A 23,703-nucleotide genomic window follows, 5' to 3' on the forward strand; every position below is an offset into this window, starting at 1 on the left:
CCTAAACCCTCGAATTCCACAAACTATCTTCAAGGTGTCGACTTCAGGAAACAAACCAACAACAGGTGATGAAATATATATCAGTGGGATAAGTATTGAGATCCGACTTGAATTAGCTAACACTGATTTCAGGTCTGTTGATGCGGTAGTAGCTCATGCCAAGACAGCTGAAGAGAAGTCCATTTATTGGAAGAGCATGCTCAAGGCTCCTTCAGCTTATAGACCTCCACCACATATGGAGGAAAAGAAGCCTGAAGCTCGCAGAGTTGAAGAAAAAAGGTTAGAATTCAACGAGGATAGTGATTGGGTGAAGAACATCAGATGCCATAGTTGTGGCGAGAAGGGTCACTACTCCAACAAGTGCCCCAATAAGACTCGTTCTGTGAATGCAGCAGAGAAGAGTGATGATTTTGATCCTGCTTTAAATCCTTATCCCCTCGATGAAGATGATATTGACTATGATGATGATGATGATGTAGAAGCTCATTCCGCTTATCTTACACCCTTCTCAAACAGACTAGTTGACAAGGCTCCTCTCTTTAGACAAAAGGGTATTCTCCTGCACGGTTCCGAATCTACTAATATTCATACAGTTGTTGCTACCGGGGCAAAAGCAAACTTCATATCTGCTGAATTTATTCGAGCACACAACCTTCGACAGAGGCAACTTTTCAAGAATATTTACGTGCAACGTTTTGGACCCACAACTCGAGAAGAGGCCATTGCAGTTGTTCGAGTACATCTACAGTTTGGGCCATTACAATACTATGTATCTTACTTGGTCACGCCATTGGTGCATTGTGACATTCTTCTAGGGTGACCTTGGTAATGACATGCAGGCATTCTCTATGATGGTGCACGGAACACCATCAAGGTGAAGAAAGGAGGCCGTACGTACTTAATGACTCCACACGCACTATCAGACATGCCATGTTGGCGACTGTCTCTTGCTTCAGTGACACGTCAACATACTCTCCCTCCTCTTGGAGTTGTGTTCCCGTCTTCTGTTTTGAGATATGTGCCAGCTCATCGACGAGTGATTTACAAAGGTATCTTGGGAGCACGACCTAACTCGACAGAGTCGAGTTCTTTTAAGACTGGGAGAGTTGATGCAGTTAGGCGGGGGAAATTTTGGGAGTAATTTAGTTATTTGATTTGTTTCCTTTAATTGTTAGTGTAGGGTGTGGTCAAGTTAGTAGGAGATATTATTTCAGTTGTTAGTTAGGGTAGTTTCCAATTTATTTAGCTTCCATTTTTACACTTTGCTTGACTTTATATTGATGTAACTCAATGGAGATTTCAGATTTTTGAAGAATTAAAGTTTTGATTGAAATTGAATGAGACAGTTCTTTGGTTGAAACCATGGCTGCCGAACCCCCCCTTCCTCCCTCTCTGAAATTTTTTCTAATCTCTTCTCTTCTATTCACCTACTTCTTCTGTAGTTCTTCTTCATCTTTATTATTTCTGGTTCTTCCCTTACCCTGCTCTGAGCGACAGTAGCTGCCCTATTTCAAAATGGACGTTGGTGACCCATAAGGGGTCGATAGATCTCCTTCATCTCATCTTCTTTCTTCACCAACTTTTGTGGGTTAGTTCACCATTGAAGGGCAACCCTAAGCCTTGAATCTCAAGCCTGAAAGTGATCCCAGCTGTGAGAAACGAAACCTGCAACTCAGGTTACCTAAAGCTACTGCCCAGATCTGATTGCAGAGCGTACTACTCTCCTTTGCTTGCTGTTTTGAAGTATCTTCCTAGTGAAATCAAGAGGCCAGAGAGTGTCCAAGCTTCGTCGAAGATCTTGGGCTGAATTGATGAACCTAGGAGTTCTCACTATCGCAAGTTCTCTTTTTCCTGTTGGGTTTCAATCATGTCTCTTCTCTAAGGTTACATAAGGTAGAAGATGATATTTCTCCCTATTTTCATTTAAACCCTTTTCTCTGATATTGTCAAAATAACCCTCATTCTGGAATTTTGTTTCAGTTTAACCCCACTACTATTTTTATTTCCAGAACTCATCTTTCTCTTTGGTTTAATTCTTGTTAAGTCCTTAGTCAATTATTTCACTCTAAAAGGCTTCTAAATTGTACCAGAAATTACAATATTGCCACTGGTTTGCCTAGATTGAAATATTTGTTTTTTTGTGGGCCCATAAGCGATCCGATTTCGAAACCCGGATTCACATCAAGTGGTATCAGTTGATGCAGTTAGGTATGGAAAATTTGGGAGTAATTTAGTTATTGGATTTGTTTCCTTTAATTGTTAGTGTATGGTGTGGTCAAGTTAGTTGGAGATATTATTTCAGTTGCTATTTAGGGCAGTTTCCAATTCATTTAGGTCCATTTTTACACTTTGCTTGCCTTTATATTGATGTAACTCAATGGAGATTTCAGATTTTTAAAGAATTAAAGTTTTGAATTGAAATTGAATAAGACAGTTCTTTGGTTGAAACCATGGCTGCCAACCCCCCTTCCTCCCTCTCTGAAATTTTTAGTTCTTCTTCTTCATCTTTATTATTTCTGGTTCTTCCCTTACCCTGCTCTGAGCGACAGTTGCTGTCCTGTTTCGAAGTGGACGTTGGTGACCCATAGAGGTTGATAGGTCTCCTTCATCTCATATTGTTTCTTCAACTTTTGGGGGTTAGTTCACCATTGAAGGGCAACCCTAAGCCTTGAATCTCAAGCCTGAAAGTGATCCTTGCTGTGAAAAACCAAACCTTCAACTCAGGTTACCTAAAGCTACCTCCCATATCTGATTGCAGAGGGTACTGCTCTCCTTTGTTTTCTGTTTTGAAGTATCTTCCTATTGGAATCACGAGGCTAGAGAGTGTCCAAGCTTTATCGAAGATCTTGGGCTGAATCGATGAACTTGGAAGGAGTTTTCACCACCGCAATTTCTCTTTTTCCAGCTGGGTTTCTATCATTTCTGTTCTCTAAAGTTACAAAAGAAATTACAATATTGGCATTGGTTTGCCTAGATTGAAATATTTGCTCTTTTGTGGGCCCATAAGGATCCGATTTCGGAACCCGGATTCCCATCAGCAACATAAAGAAACTCAAGAGCAAAGCGGAAAACCAAGTTTATAACAACCAACCGATTACAGAACTGTTAAGAATTTGTGAAAAAAACTAACAATAGATGATGAGGCCTTATCAGAGACTGTAAGAGGCCTAAATCCAGCTGATAATATGATCCAACACCCAAAGAAACCAACAGAATGCAAGGTAGGTGTATTAATTTCAAATCTGGGCAGAATAGGTCAACAGAGACAATTGGGGAGATTTTGAATATCTCCCAACTAGCTGGTCAGAGTTGGACCAGGTTTGGATCGAAGGTAGTACTAGTATGGTTCAAGAACTTGAGCGAAACATGTGAAATTTCGCATGTTTCGCAGGTATCGCCTGAGGTCGAAACGAAACCTCTGGTGACTTTTGAAAATCCACTATTTTGACTGGTTTCGACCAGTTTCGACCATGTTTCCCATGTTTCGGGAAATTTCAACCTTCTCTTGTGCATCTTTTCTCGCAAGTGTGGGAAACTTGGGGTAACAGTGGAGATTTTCATTTTTTGATTACTAAACTTGGGGAAACAGTGTTCTAGCACTTATTTATGCCAAATATCATTTAATTCATTTACTTAAGATATTATTCATAAATAAGGAAATACCCCCAATTTGAATCTAATAAAAATAGTTTAAAAATCAAATTCCTAAAGGATAAAAAGTCAACCCCCCCAGTTTAAGAACAAAATCTGGATTTTGGTTATAGGGGTGATTTTCAACTTTTAAATGCTGGGGTTTTTCTCAATTATGAAAATTTTATAAATCTTATAATGTTAAAATATTGCTAAAAATCAAAAGTCTGGTAAAATAATCTTTTGTTTTGATATCCCTAAAATTATTTTCATTAAGGCGATTTTAACAGCATTCACGCACTTTAAAATAAGTTTGACCGAAGCATAACTATGTCATTACAACTCAGATTTAAGTAATCTTAGACTTGTTGGAAAGCTAGTTTTATGTTATACCTAATACAAAAAGTCTTATGTAAACATAAAAATCATTTGACCAGTCAAACTTATTATAAAATAAGAGCATTTCGTTAAATGTTGATTCTTTATAACTTAATGTGAATTAATTTTGATTTTTTGTGATTTGATATGGGTAAATGTTGATTTTTAATGATTTGATGTGGCTTAATGTTGATTTTTTTATGATATAAGGTATAATAGCTTACTAAATAATGTTAGAAAAGATAACATGTGTGTCTTGAGGGTAGTGAGTCACTACTTGGATGGAACCGCCTAGACACTATTTGGAATTGAGTCACTACTTTTGAGTGTTGAGTAATTGAGTCACTACTATTGAGTGTTGATAGATAACTGTTGATGATGTAATATTTTTATTTATTTTGGATCATTTGGATTATGTCTTATATTTTGATGTAGATTATAGACTATATATAGTCATTATGTAGTATAGTTTCAGAATTTAAGTCAACAAGTCAGCGTAATGATTATCGAACCTTTGGTTCACCACACAAGTAAGACTTTATGTGTTTTTTTTTTTTTTTTTAATGAAACTAATGTTGTGAATGTGTTAGAAATGTTTAAAATAGGATGTACAAAAAAAACACTGTTTGGGGGTCGAAACTTAAGTTTCCACCATACTGGAAAAATTTCCCTAGTATCCTCGAAATTTCTCAGGTTTCGACTGAAATTTCGGTCTCCCCAGGGGTCGAAACCTGGTCGAAATGCGATACCATGAACCTTAGGTACTAGGTGGATGGGAGGTTCAATCCAATTTTCAGCCACAAAGGATGATTGAAAATGTTTCAGGAAGCAGGGATTAAATAGGAAACTAAGAAGATTTCCTGGGCAAGACTATGGAAGAAGATGGAATCAATTACCTTTAGATGGTTGCAGCAGTAGATTCTTAACAAAGGAAGAGGACCTCTCGGGCTTCCCCCTGCATAGAGTCAATTGGATCAAACACCAATTCCATCAGCCTTGATCAAACACAAGACAACTCTTTATAGAGAAGACAATAGTGACAATCATTAATTTGTTTTATCAAAATCGTTTTTAGCTTTAGGAGCCTTGTCTTCTTTATTTATAATGATGGGGGAGGGAATTACAAAATAGAAGGTTCCTTAAAAGGAAACCTTAATTTAGTCTCCTCATACAATACTTACTAAAAACTGAAATTAAAAATTAACTACTAATAACTTGATACCTAAGAAAACAAATATAACTTAAATTAAACCCAACTTAAATGGAAACTAATGAAAAATGAAACAAACTAGTAATCCCATATGGAACCTTAAAGCCCCTCTTTTAGGCCCATATAAGTGGCCTATTACACTCAAAACACATGGGATCAAAGGCCTAACATGTATGGAATCCAACCCTAGGCTTATTCCTAATAAAACAAGCCTAGTTTGGTGAAGAATCTGCATCACGGAGTTGCCCTTTTGGAGAGCATAGAGTATGAGGGGAGCCAACCAATCAACTGGGAGCAAGCAAATTGAAGCTTTCGTGTCTCTGTCAAGTTATAGTAGTCAAAATATTCCTCTAGAGAATCTAGCCAATCAAGGGCTTTGCATGTATCCCTTTGTCCAGTAAAGTAACGAACTTCTAGATCCGTCTTAGTTAGGCTCTGATTCCAATAATGTAAGATTGAATCACAAGTGATCCAATCCCAGGTAGGTTCTTTAGTATGTTCAATAAATTTCAGATTTAGAACAAATAAAAAAAATAGAGGAGAGAGAAGGGAAGAATGGGGGGGGGGTAGGGGAATGGCTATCTCAGCTTGGGCCTCTCACCCACAACTATTTCTCCCTCTTTTGACTCATCTTGGATCTGGGGCACAGTGCTTTTTGCCAGATTTGCGCTAGATTGAGAGCCTTGGGATGAAATGACTCCATGATCTCTCTTACTAGACCCCTGGGAGCCCTTTGGTATTCTTCTCTCCTTAATCAATCCTAGGACTGTTTACTCTTCCGGCCTGCTTTGATTTGCCACAGGTGCCTCTTATCATTTCCCACAACAATTGGTCCCCCCTCCTTCCTCTCCCCCTCTGGTTAACCTCTGGTCCTCCCTCCCTCCCATTCCTCCTGGGCATCAGGGAAGGGAAGATGTGGTCATTTGGACCCCTTTCACCTTGAGCCTCTTCTCTTCATCCTCTGCTTGGGACCTCATTTGTATCAAGGGCCCCTTTATCCCTTGGCGGAATATTATCTGGTTCAAAGGCCACATTCCCCGCCACTGCTTCACGGTTTCGTGAGCCTTTTCCAGCTGCCTCTCCACGCAGTCATTCCTCATTTCTTGGCATATTTAGGTTGCTCACTCTTGTTGCCTATGCTGGAGTGGCACTGAAGATGTCGATCATCTCTTTTTCTGTTGCCCCTTCTCTTCCACTGTCTGGAAGAGGATCCTTAGCAGCTGTTGGCCATCCCAAAGAAGTATTCTCCCGTTGAGTCGAGAATGGATCTGGGTGGATGTGACTTTAGGTGGCTCCTCCATTTGTGATACTACGGGTAAGCTTGCCTTTTGTGTTACCATCAATTATATTTAGATGGAGCACAGTCTTCGTAGACGGACTTCCAATTTGTGCTCGTTCGATAAGATTTGGAATGCCGTCTACTTCGATGTTAGTTGCAAACTTGGTTGCATTAGACACCGCATGGTTCACTATCATCTCCTAGCTTCTGGGGTCTTCCTTCTTCCATTATCCCCTTCCCCCCCCCCCCCCCCACACACACACTGATGTCTCATTGTTTTGTTGTTGGTCCCCCTAGTCCTAAGTTGGTAGTGCCTTGTGGGCCTTGGTCCCCTTCTCCCCTCCTTTTTTTCCGTTGTATATTCTTTCCTCCTTAATAATGAATTTATTAATTCCTCCCAAAAAAAAAAAAAAAAAAAAAAAAAAAAAAAAGCCCCTACAACAAAAAATCCAGTTTTTGTTCTTGGACTGGGGGGTTGACTTTTTATGCTTTTGGAAGTTGATTTTTAAACTATTTTATTGGATTCAAATATGGCGTATTTTCTTATGAATAATATCTTTACTAAATGAAATAACAAATATAAAACATTTACTTTTGTATTGAGTGTGTTGCCAAGAATTCCAAAGGGGGAGATTGGTGAGCAAGGTGTGCATGATGGTATTGTTGCCAACACACTTGGTAAAATGGGCGAACGTTGTTACAAAGTTCATCTGCATGGTAAGTCGGCATCCACATGCCTTAAATAGATGCTTGCCCGAGACTGTTAACAATCAGTCTACACCTCTGTCTATTCGTCATTCTGATCCAACAGATGTCCTCAAACAATAAGTGGACGTTCGAGCAAAAAAGTCACATCAAACATTCGTATATCAAACTAGACGTCTGCTGCATCAAATCAAATCTGTGATTTTTATCTTTTCTTTTGACATATATTCTATAAATGGATGTTGTCAAGCATAAAAAAGGGTAAGGGATAAGAAGAGCTCTTAAAAGGAGAAATCCCTAGAAAAAGAGAAAGGGAGATGAGAAGATCTTGAAGCGATCATCCAAACTCTTGATTCTACTCTATGTGAAGCTCTTCACACACTATTGAGTCTCAAAGGGAGAGAAGATTTAGTGACAGAATCATGCAATAAGCAAGAGGGGAGTGAAAGGCTTCAAAAATATTCAAGCCTTTGTGAAGTCTTGATTAAGGCTGAGAAGAGGAGGAAAATTACTTTTTTTTGGATGAATAAATAAGAGGAGGGAAGTTACTTTACTAGGAGGTAAATCATTTGTTTTACATCTTCTCAAGAACATGTATGCTTGACTGTAGGTTGGGTATGTGATCAAATACCTGAGTCACAAGCATATGCTTTTATTGGCAACATTCTTATGCCATTCTGTTGAATATCCCTGTAACTATCAAGTGGGTGCTTGAGAAAATGGTTGGCACTCCTTTGTAATGGTTGCTACGTAAATTTGGGGTTGGTGCACCTAGCGGTGGGTGCTGCTGAACTGTATTGTGTGAAATACATTCAAGCTAGATTTTGATTGTAATCCTAGTAGCCATTTGCACCATTGACATAACCACACCGGCAAACCACGTTATATCTTATGTTGTGAGATTGTGTGCTTGCTTCATTTGTTCGTCTCTTAGTGAAACAAAAAGTACAGAAACCTGAGAGTCATTGATTCACCCCGCCTTAGTGACGGTGCGAGTTCAACAAAGATGATATTCAAAGTTGTAATAACTATAGGGGAATAAAACTTATGAGCTATACTATGTACTTATGAGAGAGAGTAATTGAAACCCATTTGTGACGAGAAACTAATATTTTGGATAACCAATTTGGTTATATTCTAGGAAGATCAACCATAGAAGCTATTTATTCGTAGGAGACTAATGGAAAGATAGTGTAAAAAGGATCTCAATATGGCCTTTATTGACTTGAAAAAGCTTATGATAGAGTTGCAAGAGAGATAATTTGCAACTATAGAAGAACAAAAAATGTTTTGAGTATGTGGATCGTGTCAAATATATGTATAATAGTGCAGTGACTAGTGTAAGAATTGTTTGGGGAGGGGGTAGTGGGTAGTGAATTCCCATTCACAATTACATATAGGATCGGATTTAAGCCCATATTTATTTTTGCCAATCTTAGATTAGCTTACTAGAGACATTCAAGATTTGAACCCTTGGTGTATAATTTTCCGTGATGATATTGTTTTGGGGGATGAAACAAAAGCAGGATAAATGAAAATTTTGGATTTTGTAGATCAACCTTGAAATCAAAAGGTTTTATGATAAGTACAAGAAAAACATAGTATATAGTGTGTAACTTTATAAACAATATGTCTTAAAGTTAAGTTGTGAAAATTGATGATAGAGAGATACTACAAAGTGAAAATTTTAGGTACCTAGGTGTTGCTGCAAGAAATTGTTTCAAGGTCCTCGAACGACCTGCACAAAAGAGTGGTCAAGGGAGAGCCGGGTTGTTCCGCGGGGGACTCTTTGATGCCCAAGTCAGATTTCTATGCAATAGATAATCCTAATCAAAAGTGGTCTATCCCCCTTATTGGGAGCGTAGTTGTATATTTATAGACCGTGAGTGTGGGATAAGGAAGTTGTGGAGAGTCCCTATACTGTAAGTAGTTCAGTTTTAGTAGGAGACCTCTTAGAAGAGTCCTGTTAGGTAAGTGTTTCTTTATTTGGTTAGGATTCGTATAAGGGTCAATCTCTCGGCGAGATTGCTTGTGTGCTTCAAGCAAGAATATTTGTTGAGTTGGAAGCCTGGGAATCTCGGGGGGGGGGGGTCATGTCGGTAATGGGGCGTCGGTACTCTGGTCGGGCAGAAGCCAACCTGCGAGGTTGGCATCTTGGAGCCAATGCACCAAATGAGCTATGGGCGACCATCGGGGTTGGCTAGATGTGCACTCGCCTTCTAAACTAACCATCAGGATTGGGTTGGCCACTATTGGTAGGCGGAATCGGTCTTCCGAGGTCACGGATCGGTCTTGGAGTTGGTCAGGCTTTTACTGATTTGCCATTCCACATGTGTCATGCCATGTGTCGCCACTCATCACTAGGCTCAATCATATGTAAAGAAAGAGAAAAGAGTGGTGTTGCATAAAAATTAGAATGGGGTGGATGATGTGGATGGGTGCATCCGGAGTGTTGTGTGGTTTACGTATTCCTTTAAAACTCAAAAAAAAAAAATATATATATATATATATATATATGTGATCAGTAATGATGTATGGAGTTGAATGATGAGTAGTGAAGAAAAAACATATAAAAAAACTTTGTGTAGCTTAAATGAAGATGTTGGGATGGATCATCGATGAGTGGTAAAGCTAGAAAATATAAAATGAGGATTGAACAAATTAGAGCTAGTCTAGAAGTAGCTCCGATACATGATAACTTGTGAGAGTGGTTTGAGGTAGCATAAACATGTGCAACGGAGGCCTTTGAATGCTCCAATATGAAGGGTGACTAAATTCAGATTGAAGTAGCCATAAGAGTCGGGAGAAAAAGATCCATGTAGCCAATCCGATTTAGTTGGGATAAGCTGAGTTTAGTTGAGTTGAAGGTGAACCATCACATGCTATGCTTCTTTTCCACCAACTCTACCTTAGCTTGTTGCCATTATGTGTTGCACTTAACTGAAATCCTCTTCCTTGTGATGGGAGAACGAGTAAAAATTACCCTAAAGATATTAGTTATTTCAGCGGGAGCCTCATGACTGGGTTGTCCTGTTCTACAGTGCGGCCCCTAAAACCTTAAAAATGAAAATAATTATACTGCTTTTTGGTTATGAAAAGGCAAAAGATTGTTGTCTCAGGGTCTGTTAGTCTTCCAATTCACAAGGCTCCTATTCTGCAACATGGACTGATGATGTGTCCATTCCAACTGTTGGATAGAGAGGACATGTTCTTGATTAGCTATGTATCATAATTTCAGAATCTAATTCAATCAAATACCCCTCTTGTATTGAAATTCATCCTGTCCATGCATGTGAACTAGTACTCTAGACATCACTGTGCACTCTCCCATCTCTGAGCAGGAATACATGATTTAGATGGGAAAAATGATGGCTCATATCTATCTTATGACTTAGGGAAACGTCACAAACAGTTATGACACCAATAACTACCCTATAAAAATTAATAAAGTACAACACATTTTAGTCATCTAAAAGATACAATTAATGTTTAACAGAGAAAGGTGGGTCCAGATGTTGAAGGTCTGAAATTGAGAAAGACCATACTTGTGCATTGACAAATTATCATGTTTATGTCAAGGAAAATAAGTATGAAAGTTAATTTCATAAGATTTTCCTTTTGTAGGATGGAATGCTTAAACATAAAAGTACCTATGAGATCATTTCCCCTGAAGATATTGGGTTACAGCGATCTAATGAATCTGGCATTGTCCTTGGAAAACTTAGGTATGGAATACTTTATTAACTATTATTATTTTACATGCACCTCTCTTATACTTCCATAATGGTTTTAGGCTCATTTTGTATGTGTCTTTGTATTTGTTTAAGATTTCTTCTCTAAGATTGACTTTCATCTATAACGGTTGTATTAATTTTTTTTTTCCAATTTCAGAAGCTGTTTGTCTCAACTGGTCCTAATTTTTGGATGCTCCTTGAAAGCAAAACTTCTCATATTGTGAATTGCTAGCTATCTTTTATACTTTAGTGAAGTGATTTCGTTTGAGCTGGATCTTTTGAAAGGGTTTATACAATCTGAAGAAGCCATTGTTATCTCATTGACATTTCAAAGTGCGAATTTTTCTCTTGATAAGCAACAATTTGTTGATATCCCGAAATAAGAAGATACAACAAGCCTATTGGAGAGGCAAAGCTAATTGGTTATCCTCGCAAAAGAATGCTATCCCAATAACTAAACATAGGGTGTACCATGGTCTGCGTGACCAAATCATCAGCTATCTTCATTAACAGTTCTAGAATTCCTTTGATAAGCAACCCAAACTTGAGAAAGGTGTCTAATGGACCAAATGAAATTAGTGAATTTCCAAGGCTCGTCTCAACTCTGAAGAGTTAGAGATCCAGGTAATGATGTTTAAGTAATCTCCTTCCACATTTACTGCCATATCCTTTCTGCATCACAAGTATGTTCTCAACCAATTTTTAAGGACATCAAGTTTGTATGAGTTAAGCCCCTTCCTGGTAGGACCTTTGTATGCCACATCTACTCAAGCATGAAGCAATCTTACAGTGCCACCCATTGCAGAAGGGCCAGGTTTTCCAACAGAACAGACATTGAAATTTAATTTCACTTCTTCAGTGGGTGCTAAGTAGGTGTGAGTCTGTCCACTTCCATTCTTGAAAAAACTAATGGTTCCCAAACCTGAAATAAAGTCCCTTGAGGAACATTTGTGAAGCCCTTTTTCACCTCGGTTCAATGAGATATTTTATTTACCATCTTATACATCACTAGTTTAGGTTCCTCAAATGGAGAAATATTTAAATTCTTCTGACTTCTGTTTATCGTTTTTCTCCTTTCTTCATTGGGTAATCTTGGGATTATTAAAGCTACATTATATACAAGACATAGGAAATGTATGGAATTTCATACTCATGACCAAAGCACATCATCGCCCTTGTAAAAATCAATATGTTTTATCTAACCTTGTGATCAAGGTTTAATGTAGTTAAGGGTGTTCAATCGGGTCCAAGGATTAAAGTATCGGTATCGGTCACCGTATCGGTTAGCCAAAATTAAGATACTTATCGGAGATACGCTAAGATACACACATAAATGGATAGAAAACAATTTTTTATACATTTTTGCATAAAAAAAGAAGTTAAAAAAGCTATATATAACATGTATTATGCATAAACACTAAATTGTGAGTATTGCACTAAGAATCCAAGGTTTGTACGTGTCCCATAAATGTAAAATTCTTGTTCCCAACCTTGATTTCCATTTTAGTTAAAGAGAAAAAATGTCTTACAGCTACTTCAGAACAAAAACCCCTAAAAAATCGTGTTTTTTATGAAAAACGATCCATCTTGGCCATTATATGATCGTAGTGCACTGTATCAGTACGTATTGGTATGTGTCAAATACATACTGATACGTACCGAAGCGTACATTTCACCTTAATTTTTAATTTTTCATAGAGTATTGGTGCGTATCTTTTCATATCAGTGGTGTATCGGTATGTAACGTAGGATACATATTGATACAAAAGGATTTAAAAAATTCTATGTGTTGTATCGGTAAGGGCCAATACAGATACGTATCGGCAATACGGTACGATTCGTAGCGATACTTTAAACTATGATTGGGCCTTGGAATACTTTATTTTGGTCCATGGTTGGGTTATATGTGCCTTGAGCCTTTTTTGATGCAGATAAGTCACTTAATGAGTTATTTTATTGGAAATAAGCATTGGGTTGGGTTATGTATATGTTGGGCCTTTGATGCCATATGTTATCTTTGTAATGAACCACTTTAATGGGCCTTAAATATAGGTAGAACGTAAAAAAAGGAGATTTAATTCATTAATTTAGTTAAAGTCCTATTTTGAGTCTATTTTCTTTGTTATTTCAATTTTTTAGTCTGTTTAGGTTTCCCAACTAGTTAAGGATTGGGTTAGGCCTTTCCTTTAGTGTTTGAGTCAGTTTTAAGTCTTCTATATAAGTTTGTAAGAGGCTACAACATTGAACACAAATTTGATTGAATGAAAGTTTATTTTTGCTAGCTGCAAAATTATTCCCTAAGAAAGGATGATCATCAGTGAAGATAATTGAGGGTGAGAGGCCCCGGCTGAGATAGCCATTCCCCTATCCATTCTTTCCTTTATTCTCTTATTTTTGTTTTGTTCATACTATCCGTCCCTGAATCTGATTTTTATTGAATTTACTAAAAATCGTACCTGAGATTGATTCAATCTTACATTAATTGGTGTTGGAACCAATCTAAACAATGGAACTGCGTGGTTTTCAGAGAAAAATTACTTCATACATGCTCCTTGATTGGGTAAAGGAATTGAACGTTTACTTTGATTCCTACAACTTGATAAAGTCATAACGACATCGATATGCTTGCTCCCAAATGAGTGATTGTACTCAAATCAAATGGAGAATCCGTGAAAGGCAACTTTAAGCTCAAGGACGGGAGCCTAGAACTTGGGAGAGAGAAAGACCTACAATATGGCTGGACAAAGAAAGGTGGGGCCAAGTCTGTAGGGCTACAATTGAGCTGCACTCTTGGGCGTAGGTAGTCCCTAGGAAGGGTACAAAAACCTAAAAATTTGAAGGACTTTCGACGGTCGATTGCTGAGATATTCACTTTCTTGAAAATCAGACCTAGGAGAGAGAATTTATCAGAATTCTGCAGGGACAGCAGCCGGTAGCCTTGAATGGTTCTTCCAAGATGGATTGATTGATCCACTAATGATGTGGAACAACCCCTAGCAAGACTAGGCAGATTGGTGTTCAGATGGAGGAGATATTGGAGATTGATTGGACTTCAAAACTGGAATTCCTTTGCTGGTCGATTCTGATTTAATAGGGCTTGACAGATCTGAAAAACTGTCTCTTGGAAATCTCACAGCGAAAATAATTAAGAACAGAAAATAGTAATGGAAGCTAAGAAGAAAAAACAAGATGGAGGGTTGAGAAGGATGAAATCCCTCAGGTTTTGGGTATCACACCCCTCAAAGGTTTAGGCATCTCACCTCTCAATAACAACTTTTAACTAAAGAGTAATTGGGAGGGTAGTGGCCGGAGATGAGATCTCTCTTCCCCCTTTTGGTGGGGAGGGGTAAAAGGACTTGCATACACTCCGTCCTCTCTCCTCTCTTTCTTTTTCATGAGGGAGGGATGTGTCATGTGCGCTTACCCAGGGGCCCCGCACCGTCGTATCGCCGCTCAGAGATACGTGGAGGCCTAATTTGCAGGAGTGTAAAATTCTTTATTCGAGACGGGGATTTGATGATTGTCCAATATAGGGATCGGGATCATACAAAAAGGGTTTGGAATCGCCACCTAGGATTATGAGCCTAGGACCCAAGGGTGGGCCCAATTTCTGAGAAAATGGCCCGAGAATTGGTCTAGTCTAGAGATTTCGGGTAAGTGTTAGGTTATAAAGTTGGGAAGGTGTTAGGCACCCAATCTACCCAATACCGATCTTCCTACTAGATGCTTAAGAACAAACATTTTCCACAATTGTTCCTATTTCGTATGTATGGCTAAGTTTTCACACATATATACATTGATTGAATTTAAATAACTATGTATACTAAAACAAGGTCAATATAAAGTTTACATTGTGCTAATTTTGTTGAGAAATTATACCTGAGCTTGACCCCAGTTTCGGGTCAAGAGGGGTGGACCTCTGATTAGCACTGGCACGGACTGTCTTTTGGATTCTCTTGGCTCAGGGGAATATCATCTTGACCTTCAACTTCCTTTTTTCGAGAGATATTGATTGGACAGAGTTCCGACTAGGAACGGTTACTTTCGGATTTTGACTGTGGTATTGATTCGACAGGGCTTCCGCTAGGGATGAGCTACTTCCGGGTTTTGGCTGAGGTGGCACTCCGGCAGAGCTTCCGTTGGGGATAGGCTATGGGAGGGCTAGGCTGAGGTGGCACTTCGACAGAGCTTCTGCTAGGGATAGGCTGATCCTAGAGATTGAGGAACTTCGAATGCCCGAAGAACACTTTGAAGATCCGAAGTGATCTTATGAAGATTTCTCCGAAGACTGGAAGAACCTCAAGAGGGGATGGGAGACTAAGGGGAAATTTCTTCTACGCATAATCTCACTCAAAGAAGGCAAAGGATTGAAGAGTTTCAAAGGCCCGAAGAACACTTCGAAGATCCGAAGAACACTTCGAAGATTCGAAGAACACTTCGGATCTTATGAAGATCTCTCCGAAGACTTGAAAAACCTCAAAGGGAAAGGGGAGGAGAGAGGGTAGAGCTTCTCTACCAAAAATGCTCACTTGGAGACTTGGATGTTGTGGTGTGAAAAATCAAAGGGAGGGGGGTATTTATAGGATTCTTGAACCAATGGGGAGGGAAAGGGAATTCCCTTAGCCAATGTGGGAAAAAGTGATTTTTCTACACTAATGGGATAAAAATATGAGAATTTGGACCAATGGGGTGGAAGATGATTTTCTTGGACTAATAGGAAAAAAGTAAGTTTTTTTGGGCCAATAAGGTAAAAAGATTCCTTTTTGGGCGAATGGGAGGTTACGAAGTGGGGTATGCTAGCGGGACAGTGTAAGGTGCACAAGTGATCTCTTCACCCACTGGGTCAGCGGAACACATATTCCGGCCATTGACGGTGGCACACGTGATTGGGCAGGGGTGCACGGGGCTGGCGTGAGTGCATAGAACAGCGTTGGGTGCGAGCAGGGCTGGCAGGTGCTGGCGCTCGGGGATGGCAAGCGGGGTCCTACGGCTGGCAGGTGCAAGCGCGCAGGGCTGGCAGGCAGGGGTGTAGGGTTGGCATGCGGGGGCGCGTGGGGCTGGAAGGTGGGGGTGTGTGGTTGGCATGTGGGGGCGCGTGGGGTTGGCATGTGGTGGCGTGTTGCTGGTAGGCGCCTGTGGGCGAGGTGGGTAGGCGAGGGCATGGGGTTGGCATACGGGGGCACACGGGGCTGGCTGGCTGGCCAACGGGTGCGGCATGCGTGCATGGCTGGTTGGCTGGCCGGCCGGCCGTGATGCATGCAACTAGGTGTAAAATTATAGGAGAGTGCGAGAGATTCGATGGTCCGATTTTGACGTACCATATATCGTTGGAATCGTAATTCCGAGTACTATCCATCTGTGCGGTCATCCTGACCGGATTCCTATATATATCAAAGTCATAATTGGACCCTTTTTTCTCCCGCATGGGATTTTCGGGGTTTTTGGGTAGGTGGGGGATGTTTCTGGGTTCCCTTTATCAATTATCATCTCTGTCGATCGAAAGCAAGAAGTCACATCCAATATCCGCAATTCATCATAGCTGGAGGGGGATGTTTACAGAATGCCCCTCTTTGGACGAGGCCTGTGCCAACAGCTGAAGGGTAAAAAAAAGAACGACCACATTTTGTCACCCGGAGCATATACTGGCGTCATTTTGCTCATTAATAACGGAGTTGAAAAATGCAATAGGTAATATCTTTTAGCTACTTTAAAGTTTAAGACTCACTTGGGTCGCTGATTTGTAGTAAAGAAATTTGCTGCTCTTCCAATCCTGCAAAAGATGTTAGTACTTGATCTTTGTCTTTTCTTATGCTGGGCTTGTATGTGCCAGTCTAGGGGGTTTGGTCTCCAGGCTGGGTCTTTCGACCCAATTTGGGTTATCTGGGACTGTTGTTTACAAGAAAGAAATTCGTTGATCTTTCAATCTTGTAAAAGAAAACATTTGGATTCCTGAATTTTCCTTGGTCGGGCTTCTATGTGCCAGCCTGGGGAATTCATTAATGAGATCGGGCCACTCGGAGCCGACTCAAAGAGATTGGGCCACCTAGGGCCACTTTGATGAAACTGGGCCACCTGGGGCCGGGTCAATGATATTGTAAATGAAATTGCTTCTTTTCTTGATTTCTCTTTTGTCCTTTGATCGAGGTTCTTGATTTTGAACCAAGAGATTGGAGTCTTGAATTTTGGCTTTTTAATTTGGAATTTTTCTCTTTGCTTTTGATTCGGAATCTTGCTGTTTGTTTTCGATTTTTTTTTACCATAATTTTTTACCTACCAATGGAATTTTGACTTTTACTTTCCCCTTTTCATGTGATATAATTTTCACTTACCACATAAATTTGGATTTTACCTTCCCCTTGATTTTTACCTTCCACTTTCGTGTTATATAATTTTCATCTACCACAAGAATTTATTTTGAACTTGGTATTTGTGGCAAGATATATATTTTTTTTTTTTGAAAACAAATTTTTTTTACCCATAAATGGTCCCGCCTCCTGGTCATTCTCCATTCCAATTTTTTTGAGTTGGGAACGATTTGTGAGCGAGTGAGCTCGAGTTTTTGAATCTCCTTGAAGATCTGAAGTTTTTTGCATTTTTTCGGGTTTCTTCAAATTTTTTCTGAAGATCTTCAGGTTTTCCTTGATGTTCTTCATCTTCCTTTTGAGGACCTTCGTAGTTCTTGAGGAAGGAGTCATTTGGAGAATTTGACATCTTTTTGGGCTTCTTTGCAAATTGTGGAACTTCTTGGGATTCTTTATGATTTTGGGAAATATGGTTGAGAGAAGAAAGAGAGACTTGTGGAGAGGTCCAGTTGGATGGTTGTAGCAACTTTTCTCAAGGGGATGAGGGCCTTGCGGACTGGTACTCCGGACAGAAACTTTACAATACTCAGAATCATGTCTGCAACTCAATATGGGGTTCATGGGTAAGTCCTTGCATTTTATTTATTTTTCTTTATCCATTCATTATTGTTTTGCTTTCTCTTATCATTTTTTAATTATTATATTTTTTGTTTTTTTTTTTTTTGTTTTTATTTTTTATTCCAGGAGCATGATGGGGGAGTAACCACCAACCTTGGCTAGATATGGCCATCCAAACACTGCTCGGGATTGGTATAAGATGCTCCCCCGCAGAGTGGAGTTGGTTAACTCATCATACCTGAGTCGATTGGCTTCCATAGAGATTAGGAAGCTCAGCCCGGCATTGGCAGGGGCCCTGATGGAGCAGTGGTGGCCGAGTACTTACTCCTTCCATCTTCCTACTGGCGAGATCACTATCACGCTCCTGTGCTTCTATGCCTTGACAAGCATACCATTAGGGGGAGGCCCTTGACCCTTCCCGAGACTTTGACAGCTAGGGAGTTCACGGACTTGACAGGCATAGATATCAAGGGTGATCAGATATATATCCACCTAGGCGAGATCAGTGCTCGTTGGTGGAGGGCCAGCCTGGGGGTAAACCCTGGTAACATAGCACTGGTGACCCGTTCTTTCCTTCTGTTCACTGTGGGTTAGTCTCTTTGGTGACCTCCGAGGCGGTGTAGACATTCGCATGGCTGCCTTCTTCCGGAATATCCGGGACGTGGACACCTGGGATTGGGGCGGGGCTGCTTATGCATATTTTCTGCGGTCTTTGGATCTGTTATCATATGGAGACCGAGGTCTCAAGGGAGTGGGCTACATCCTCCAGGTGATCTGTTGTACTTGTACTCATTTCTTTTCATTTGGTTACATTTCTTCACTTTGATTTTTCAAATCAGTCTTGGTGCTATGAGCATATGGAGATTATGGCTCCCATACTGAAGGACCCTCAAGCATCGCCCTTTCCCATAGCTGTGAGATGGGGAGATAGCCGAGTACGCAGGGGCTGGTGCCGACGCCATTCTCCAGGGACCATTGCTCGTGCCCTCTTGAACGGTCTTACAAAAGTAAGCCGTCTTTGTCATTAGATTTCCTTATATCCAGTGCCGCACTTATTTTTTCTTGAATTTGCAGGTCACTTGGAGACAATTCCATCCTCTTACGTTCCCAAACTTTGATGACGTTACTCAGGCTAGATACTTATCAGAGAACCGAGTCCTATTCAGGGGTATATGGGCCATGCCTGGTATTTAGAAGAGAGGGTTATACCCCAATGGTCTGATGTTGATACACACTTCTCTCCTTGCCTTCCTCCACCAACCATGCATTGTCCAGAGTACATTCCTACGGACCAAATCGAGAGACTGGTCTAAGGAATATGGGGTGATTCATTCCTTGAGCAGGATAGGGACTACAAGACTTTCCTTGAGGAAGAGATTGTTTGTACCCCTTTTGGTCCTGACGGCCCAGTGGTATGTTGCTCCTCCTTGAGTATCACCTTTAGTCTTCAATTCCTTTTAACCTTTATTAATGTTCTTTTAGGGGAGAACACGGCGTGTAAACCTTTCTACCATTCAATCACATGTCAGGGCTGCTGGTCCATCCCAAGCCGGACCTTCTACTAGTGTGGGTGGATCCCTTAGGATAGCCACCATTCCCTTCCATGGCTTCCCAGGTTGGTCATATCACAACACAGCCAATCCTAGCATCCCTCATCTTTTGAGGCGGTGAACTGACATAGATGCTTCTCTCGGGCTGCCTATTCCATATGACTATGTGAGTATCTAATCATCCTTCGTTTGCTTGGCTTGCGACCTCCCTTGGCTGATATGCTTCTTCTCAGGTGTCTCCAGAGGTCTATACCGAGATCAGGAGGATGCATCAGGGCTTGTGTGAGGTGGTGATCGACAAGGTACCTTTCCCCTTCTCTTTTTTTTTCTTATTCTTTTATTACTCTTTTCTTGACCATCTCTTATATTCCTTAGGATGGCAGGATTGTTGCCTTAGAGAGCCAAATCAGCTCCTATCAGCAGGAGAACGCCCAACAGCAAGCACAGATTCAGGATCTAATCTGAAGGTTGGCGGATTCGGGGTTGACACCCACGGACTCCTCGCCATTCCATGAGGGCGACACTGAGTATGGTTCAGACGAGGACTTTGACTCTTAGGGATCTGTTCCTGTAGTTCTTGCAATCACAATCACATGTATATTTTTTCTTTTTCCCTCCCCCTGTTTGTTCATTTTTTTTTTAGCAGTTCATGAATGGAAACCTATCTTTGGCACAAAGAAAATTTCCTTTTATTTATGGTTTGGAATGTTTAGGCATAATTAATTCCGCAACTCAAATCTTCATTAGAATAATCGGGATAACACGAAAATCCAAATATTTCCTTATTTTACTACCAAGTGAATTACATGAAAATAACTTTCCTACCATAAACGGGATAGATAGGTAACAATATAGGGGGACAATTCTTAGGGTGGGTAAAAGTTCACCAACTCCTCTGGGTCATCTGCTTTCAGTCCATACTGTCGGCTGATATACGTAGGTAGGTAAAAGGACGGGTGAGTCAATCTCATCAACCTGGGGTAGTTGTATCTAGGGGCCTTCATCAGAAAATCCTCTTGTGACTTCCCTGGGCATCCCCTTGCAATATCCTTTGTCGTTTTCCCTTGTAGGTACTCTTTCCAATCAACAATGAGCTTGAATTCCGGGGCTTCCCTCTTTCCTGGTAGCAAAGAGCTCCGAGTTGGCATTCTTTTAATGGCCTAGTCAACTTCAGTTTCTCGAGGAGCCAAATCTGGAAAATTGTAGGACTTCCTTGATACTGATCAAGTTCGAATCTATGGCTATGGCTCATGTCATCAAATCCCTTGAGCATTTCTGCAAGGACCGTAGGGATGATATTACCTCCTTTCTTCAATTGCTTTACCACTTCCATTAGAACAAGTGGTGCACCACGTCTGGAAGTTCGGAGAACATAGCGAGTTGTCATGCAAAGTAGATAAGCATGCTGTGATCTTTGTTGATGGATTCCTCCCAATGATAGATACTTAGCGAAAATCTTCGCCACCTTCAGAATGTCAATTCCCATATCTAACGAATTGCTTCACTTCCTCCTTCCATCCGAAGAAATCCTGAATTTCCTCTGAGTAATCTTCCTTCAAAGATGGTTGTATTAACCTGCCCTTGGGTGGAGATAGCATACAAACTTGGAATTCTTCGAGAGTCGGGCAGATCTCAACTAATCCAAACTGAAACACATGAAGATTGGTTTCCCAGTGTTGAGGCGCTTGTTAGAGTACATGGTGATGTAGTTTTACACACCCGATCTGACTGAGCATCGACATATTCACAGATTCTAGCAGTCTTGGTGCCCTCATGTTGATGTCCAAGGTCCATTTTCTCAACATTTCATCCAATGAGTCCATGACTTTTCTTGCAGCCATCACAAACAAAAGGGAAGGCGGTGATTTACCAAGTATCACTCATTAGCTATTGACACAACCAAACCTTCACCATTGCTACATCAGACATTTTTTTTTTTTACTAATCAATGATGGGGAATGAACTGGCCTTGACATACTGGTGCTAGTTGGCGACTTTTGGGGGATGGAATTTTAGATAAGAATTTGGAGGACCATAGACGCATGACGGATGTCTAATGGCCTTGCATGCCAAATGGCTATTCTTGGGGACACAAGCTATAATGATCTTTTGGATACTTTGATTGTTAATCTAGGAACTAATTTATTGCCTTGAGATGGTTGAGACCGCACTTGCACATGTCAAGTTGCCTATGTATCCCTTGAGAGGAATCAGGTCTAGCGTAGTTTGGGCTATTCACCCTATTAGACATACTATTTCTTGAGTTGATCCATGTTGACCAATCTGGATATATCTTTGCCGTTGTGGTCAATGAGTTTCACAGCCTTGCCAGGTAGAATCTTTTTGACAGTGAATGGGCCACTCCAGTTGGGCTTGAATTTCCCTCTTGGGTCAAGAATTAAGGCTCTTTGTTCTCGAAGAACAAGTTCACCCTCTTCTATATGACGTGGCTTCACATTCTTGTTGAAGGCCCTTGCCATTCTTAGTTATTTTTTTTAGGTTGTCCATGGCTTTCATACGCCTTTCGTCAAGAAAGTTGAGCTCGTCATGTCTGGCCTTCACCCATTCTTCTTTCGGTAACTAACTATGAAGAAGCACCCTTAGGGATGATACTAGGATTTGTACGGGCAGAACCACCTCAACCCCATATACAAAAAAAAAAGGGGTTGCCCCCGTCGTGGATCGTACAAAAGTCTGATATGCCCACAAAGCCAATGGTAGCTTATCCGCCCAATCCTTGTGTCTCAGCCATTTTCTATAAGACCACCTTGATATTCTTATTAGCTGCTTCTACTGCCCCATTGGTCTGTGGCTTGTAAGTGGTAGAGCGATGCTTTAGATACCGAACTTCGTATAAATTGTCGGTTTTGCCCCAGAAATGGGATCCCTGATCCGATACCAACTCTTGAGGTACTCCATATCGGGAAATGATATTTTCTTGGATGAATTTTGCTACTTTAGCAGATATGAGGACTACATATGACTGAGCTTCCACCAACTTGGTAAAGTAATCAATGGCTACCAAGATGAACTCGTGGCTATTGGATACTTTGGGGTTGATCTTCCCAATGATGTCAATGCCCCAAGTAGAGAATGGCCAAGGAGAATTGAGTGAGTGCAATTCCGTTGGCGGAATATGTATGATATTGGCAAATAATTGACATTTGTGACATTTCTTGACAAAACTCACGCAGGCTGCTTCCATTGTGTTCCAATAGTATCCTAGCCTAAGAATCTTCTTAGAAAGCATCTTCGCATTCATATGGGGTCCACAGAGACCTTGATGAATTTCCTCTATGATGGTGGTAGCTTGTTCTTCATCCACATAGCAACTATATTCCATCATAGGACCTCTTGTACAAGTCTTCTTGAAGGATAAACTAGGTGGCATATCTTCTCTGAAATTTCTTTTCCCTTTCTGTGGCTTCAACCGGGTATTTCCTTTCCCTGATAAAATCCACAATATGAGCGAACCAAGACCGACCATCTATCGTGAGAGAGTTCACCAAGTTTTGATAAATGGGTCTGCTTCTTTGTTCCACTGAGAATGGTCAGACTCTAGCCATAGGGTTGTATTCTACCATGGAAGCCAAGGTTGCAAGGGCGTCGGCAAACCGGTTGTTATCCCTTTGGAAGTATTCAAACGAGATCTTCTCAAAGTGTCCAATCACTTCCTCAAGATGTTCTTGATACGGTTTCAGTTTCAGCCTATTATGTACAAGACAATATAAATAATGTGGTGGGTGGTCAAGTAACATAAGCTATCAAGGATGGGTTCTTCAGTTTTGGAACCTTGAATGTCGATGAAAACAACCTTGGAGTTAATGATCTTGAATTCCGGGGCTTCCCTCCTTTCAGGGTAGCAAAGAGCTCCGAGTTGGCATTCTTTTAATGGCCTAGTCAACTTCAGTTTCTCGAGGAGCCAAATCTGGAAAATTGTAGGACTTCCTTGATACTGATCAAGTTCGAATCTATGGCTATGGCTCATGTCATCAAATCCCTTGAGCATTTCTGTAAGGACCGTAGGGATGATATCACTGTTGGGATTTAAAATGTAACCGCAAGCGTATGGATCAGTGTAGTTACGGGTCGAACACAAGGAGAGTAGCCACTATTTTTTTATTTCTTTTAATAATGTGAAAGTGAACCGATTATTGGTTGTGATCTAATTCTAATTACTGTCCTAAACATATGTATCTAAAATAACGTCCTAACCATTCGTCATCTAAGAATTTAAAGACGCAAGCCACGCAATTAAAATTAAATAAATAAATAACTGAAAATAAATAACCCACGT

At 40.5% G+C, this 23,703-nt stretch overlaps 1 protein-coding gene across 1 annotated transcript in view; it reads left to right on the forward strand.

Moving 5' to 3' along the window:
• LOC122063201 (2-isopropylmalate synthase A-like) overlaps window positions 1-23,703 on the forward strand; it is an 85,392-nt gene that overhangs the window by 26,161 nt on the left and 35,528 nt on the right. The window contains exon 6 of the mRNA XM_042626916.1: window positions 10,827-10,927. Within this exon, the coding sequence (XP_042482850.1) occupies window positions 10,827-10,927 (101 nt within the window). The remainder of the gene's footprint in view (window positions 1-10,826; window positions 10,928-23,703) is intronic.

Source organism: Macadamia integrifolia, unplaced genomic scaffold, assembly GCF_013358625.1.
Source record: "Macadamia integrifolia cultivar HAES 741 unplaced genomic scaffold, SCU_Mint_v3 scaffold125, whole genome shotgun sequence".
NCBI classification, from domain to species: Eukaryota; Viridiplantae; Streptophyta; class Magnoliopsida; order Proteales; family Proteaceae; genus Macadamia; species Macadamia integrifolia.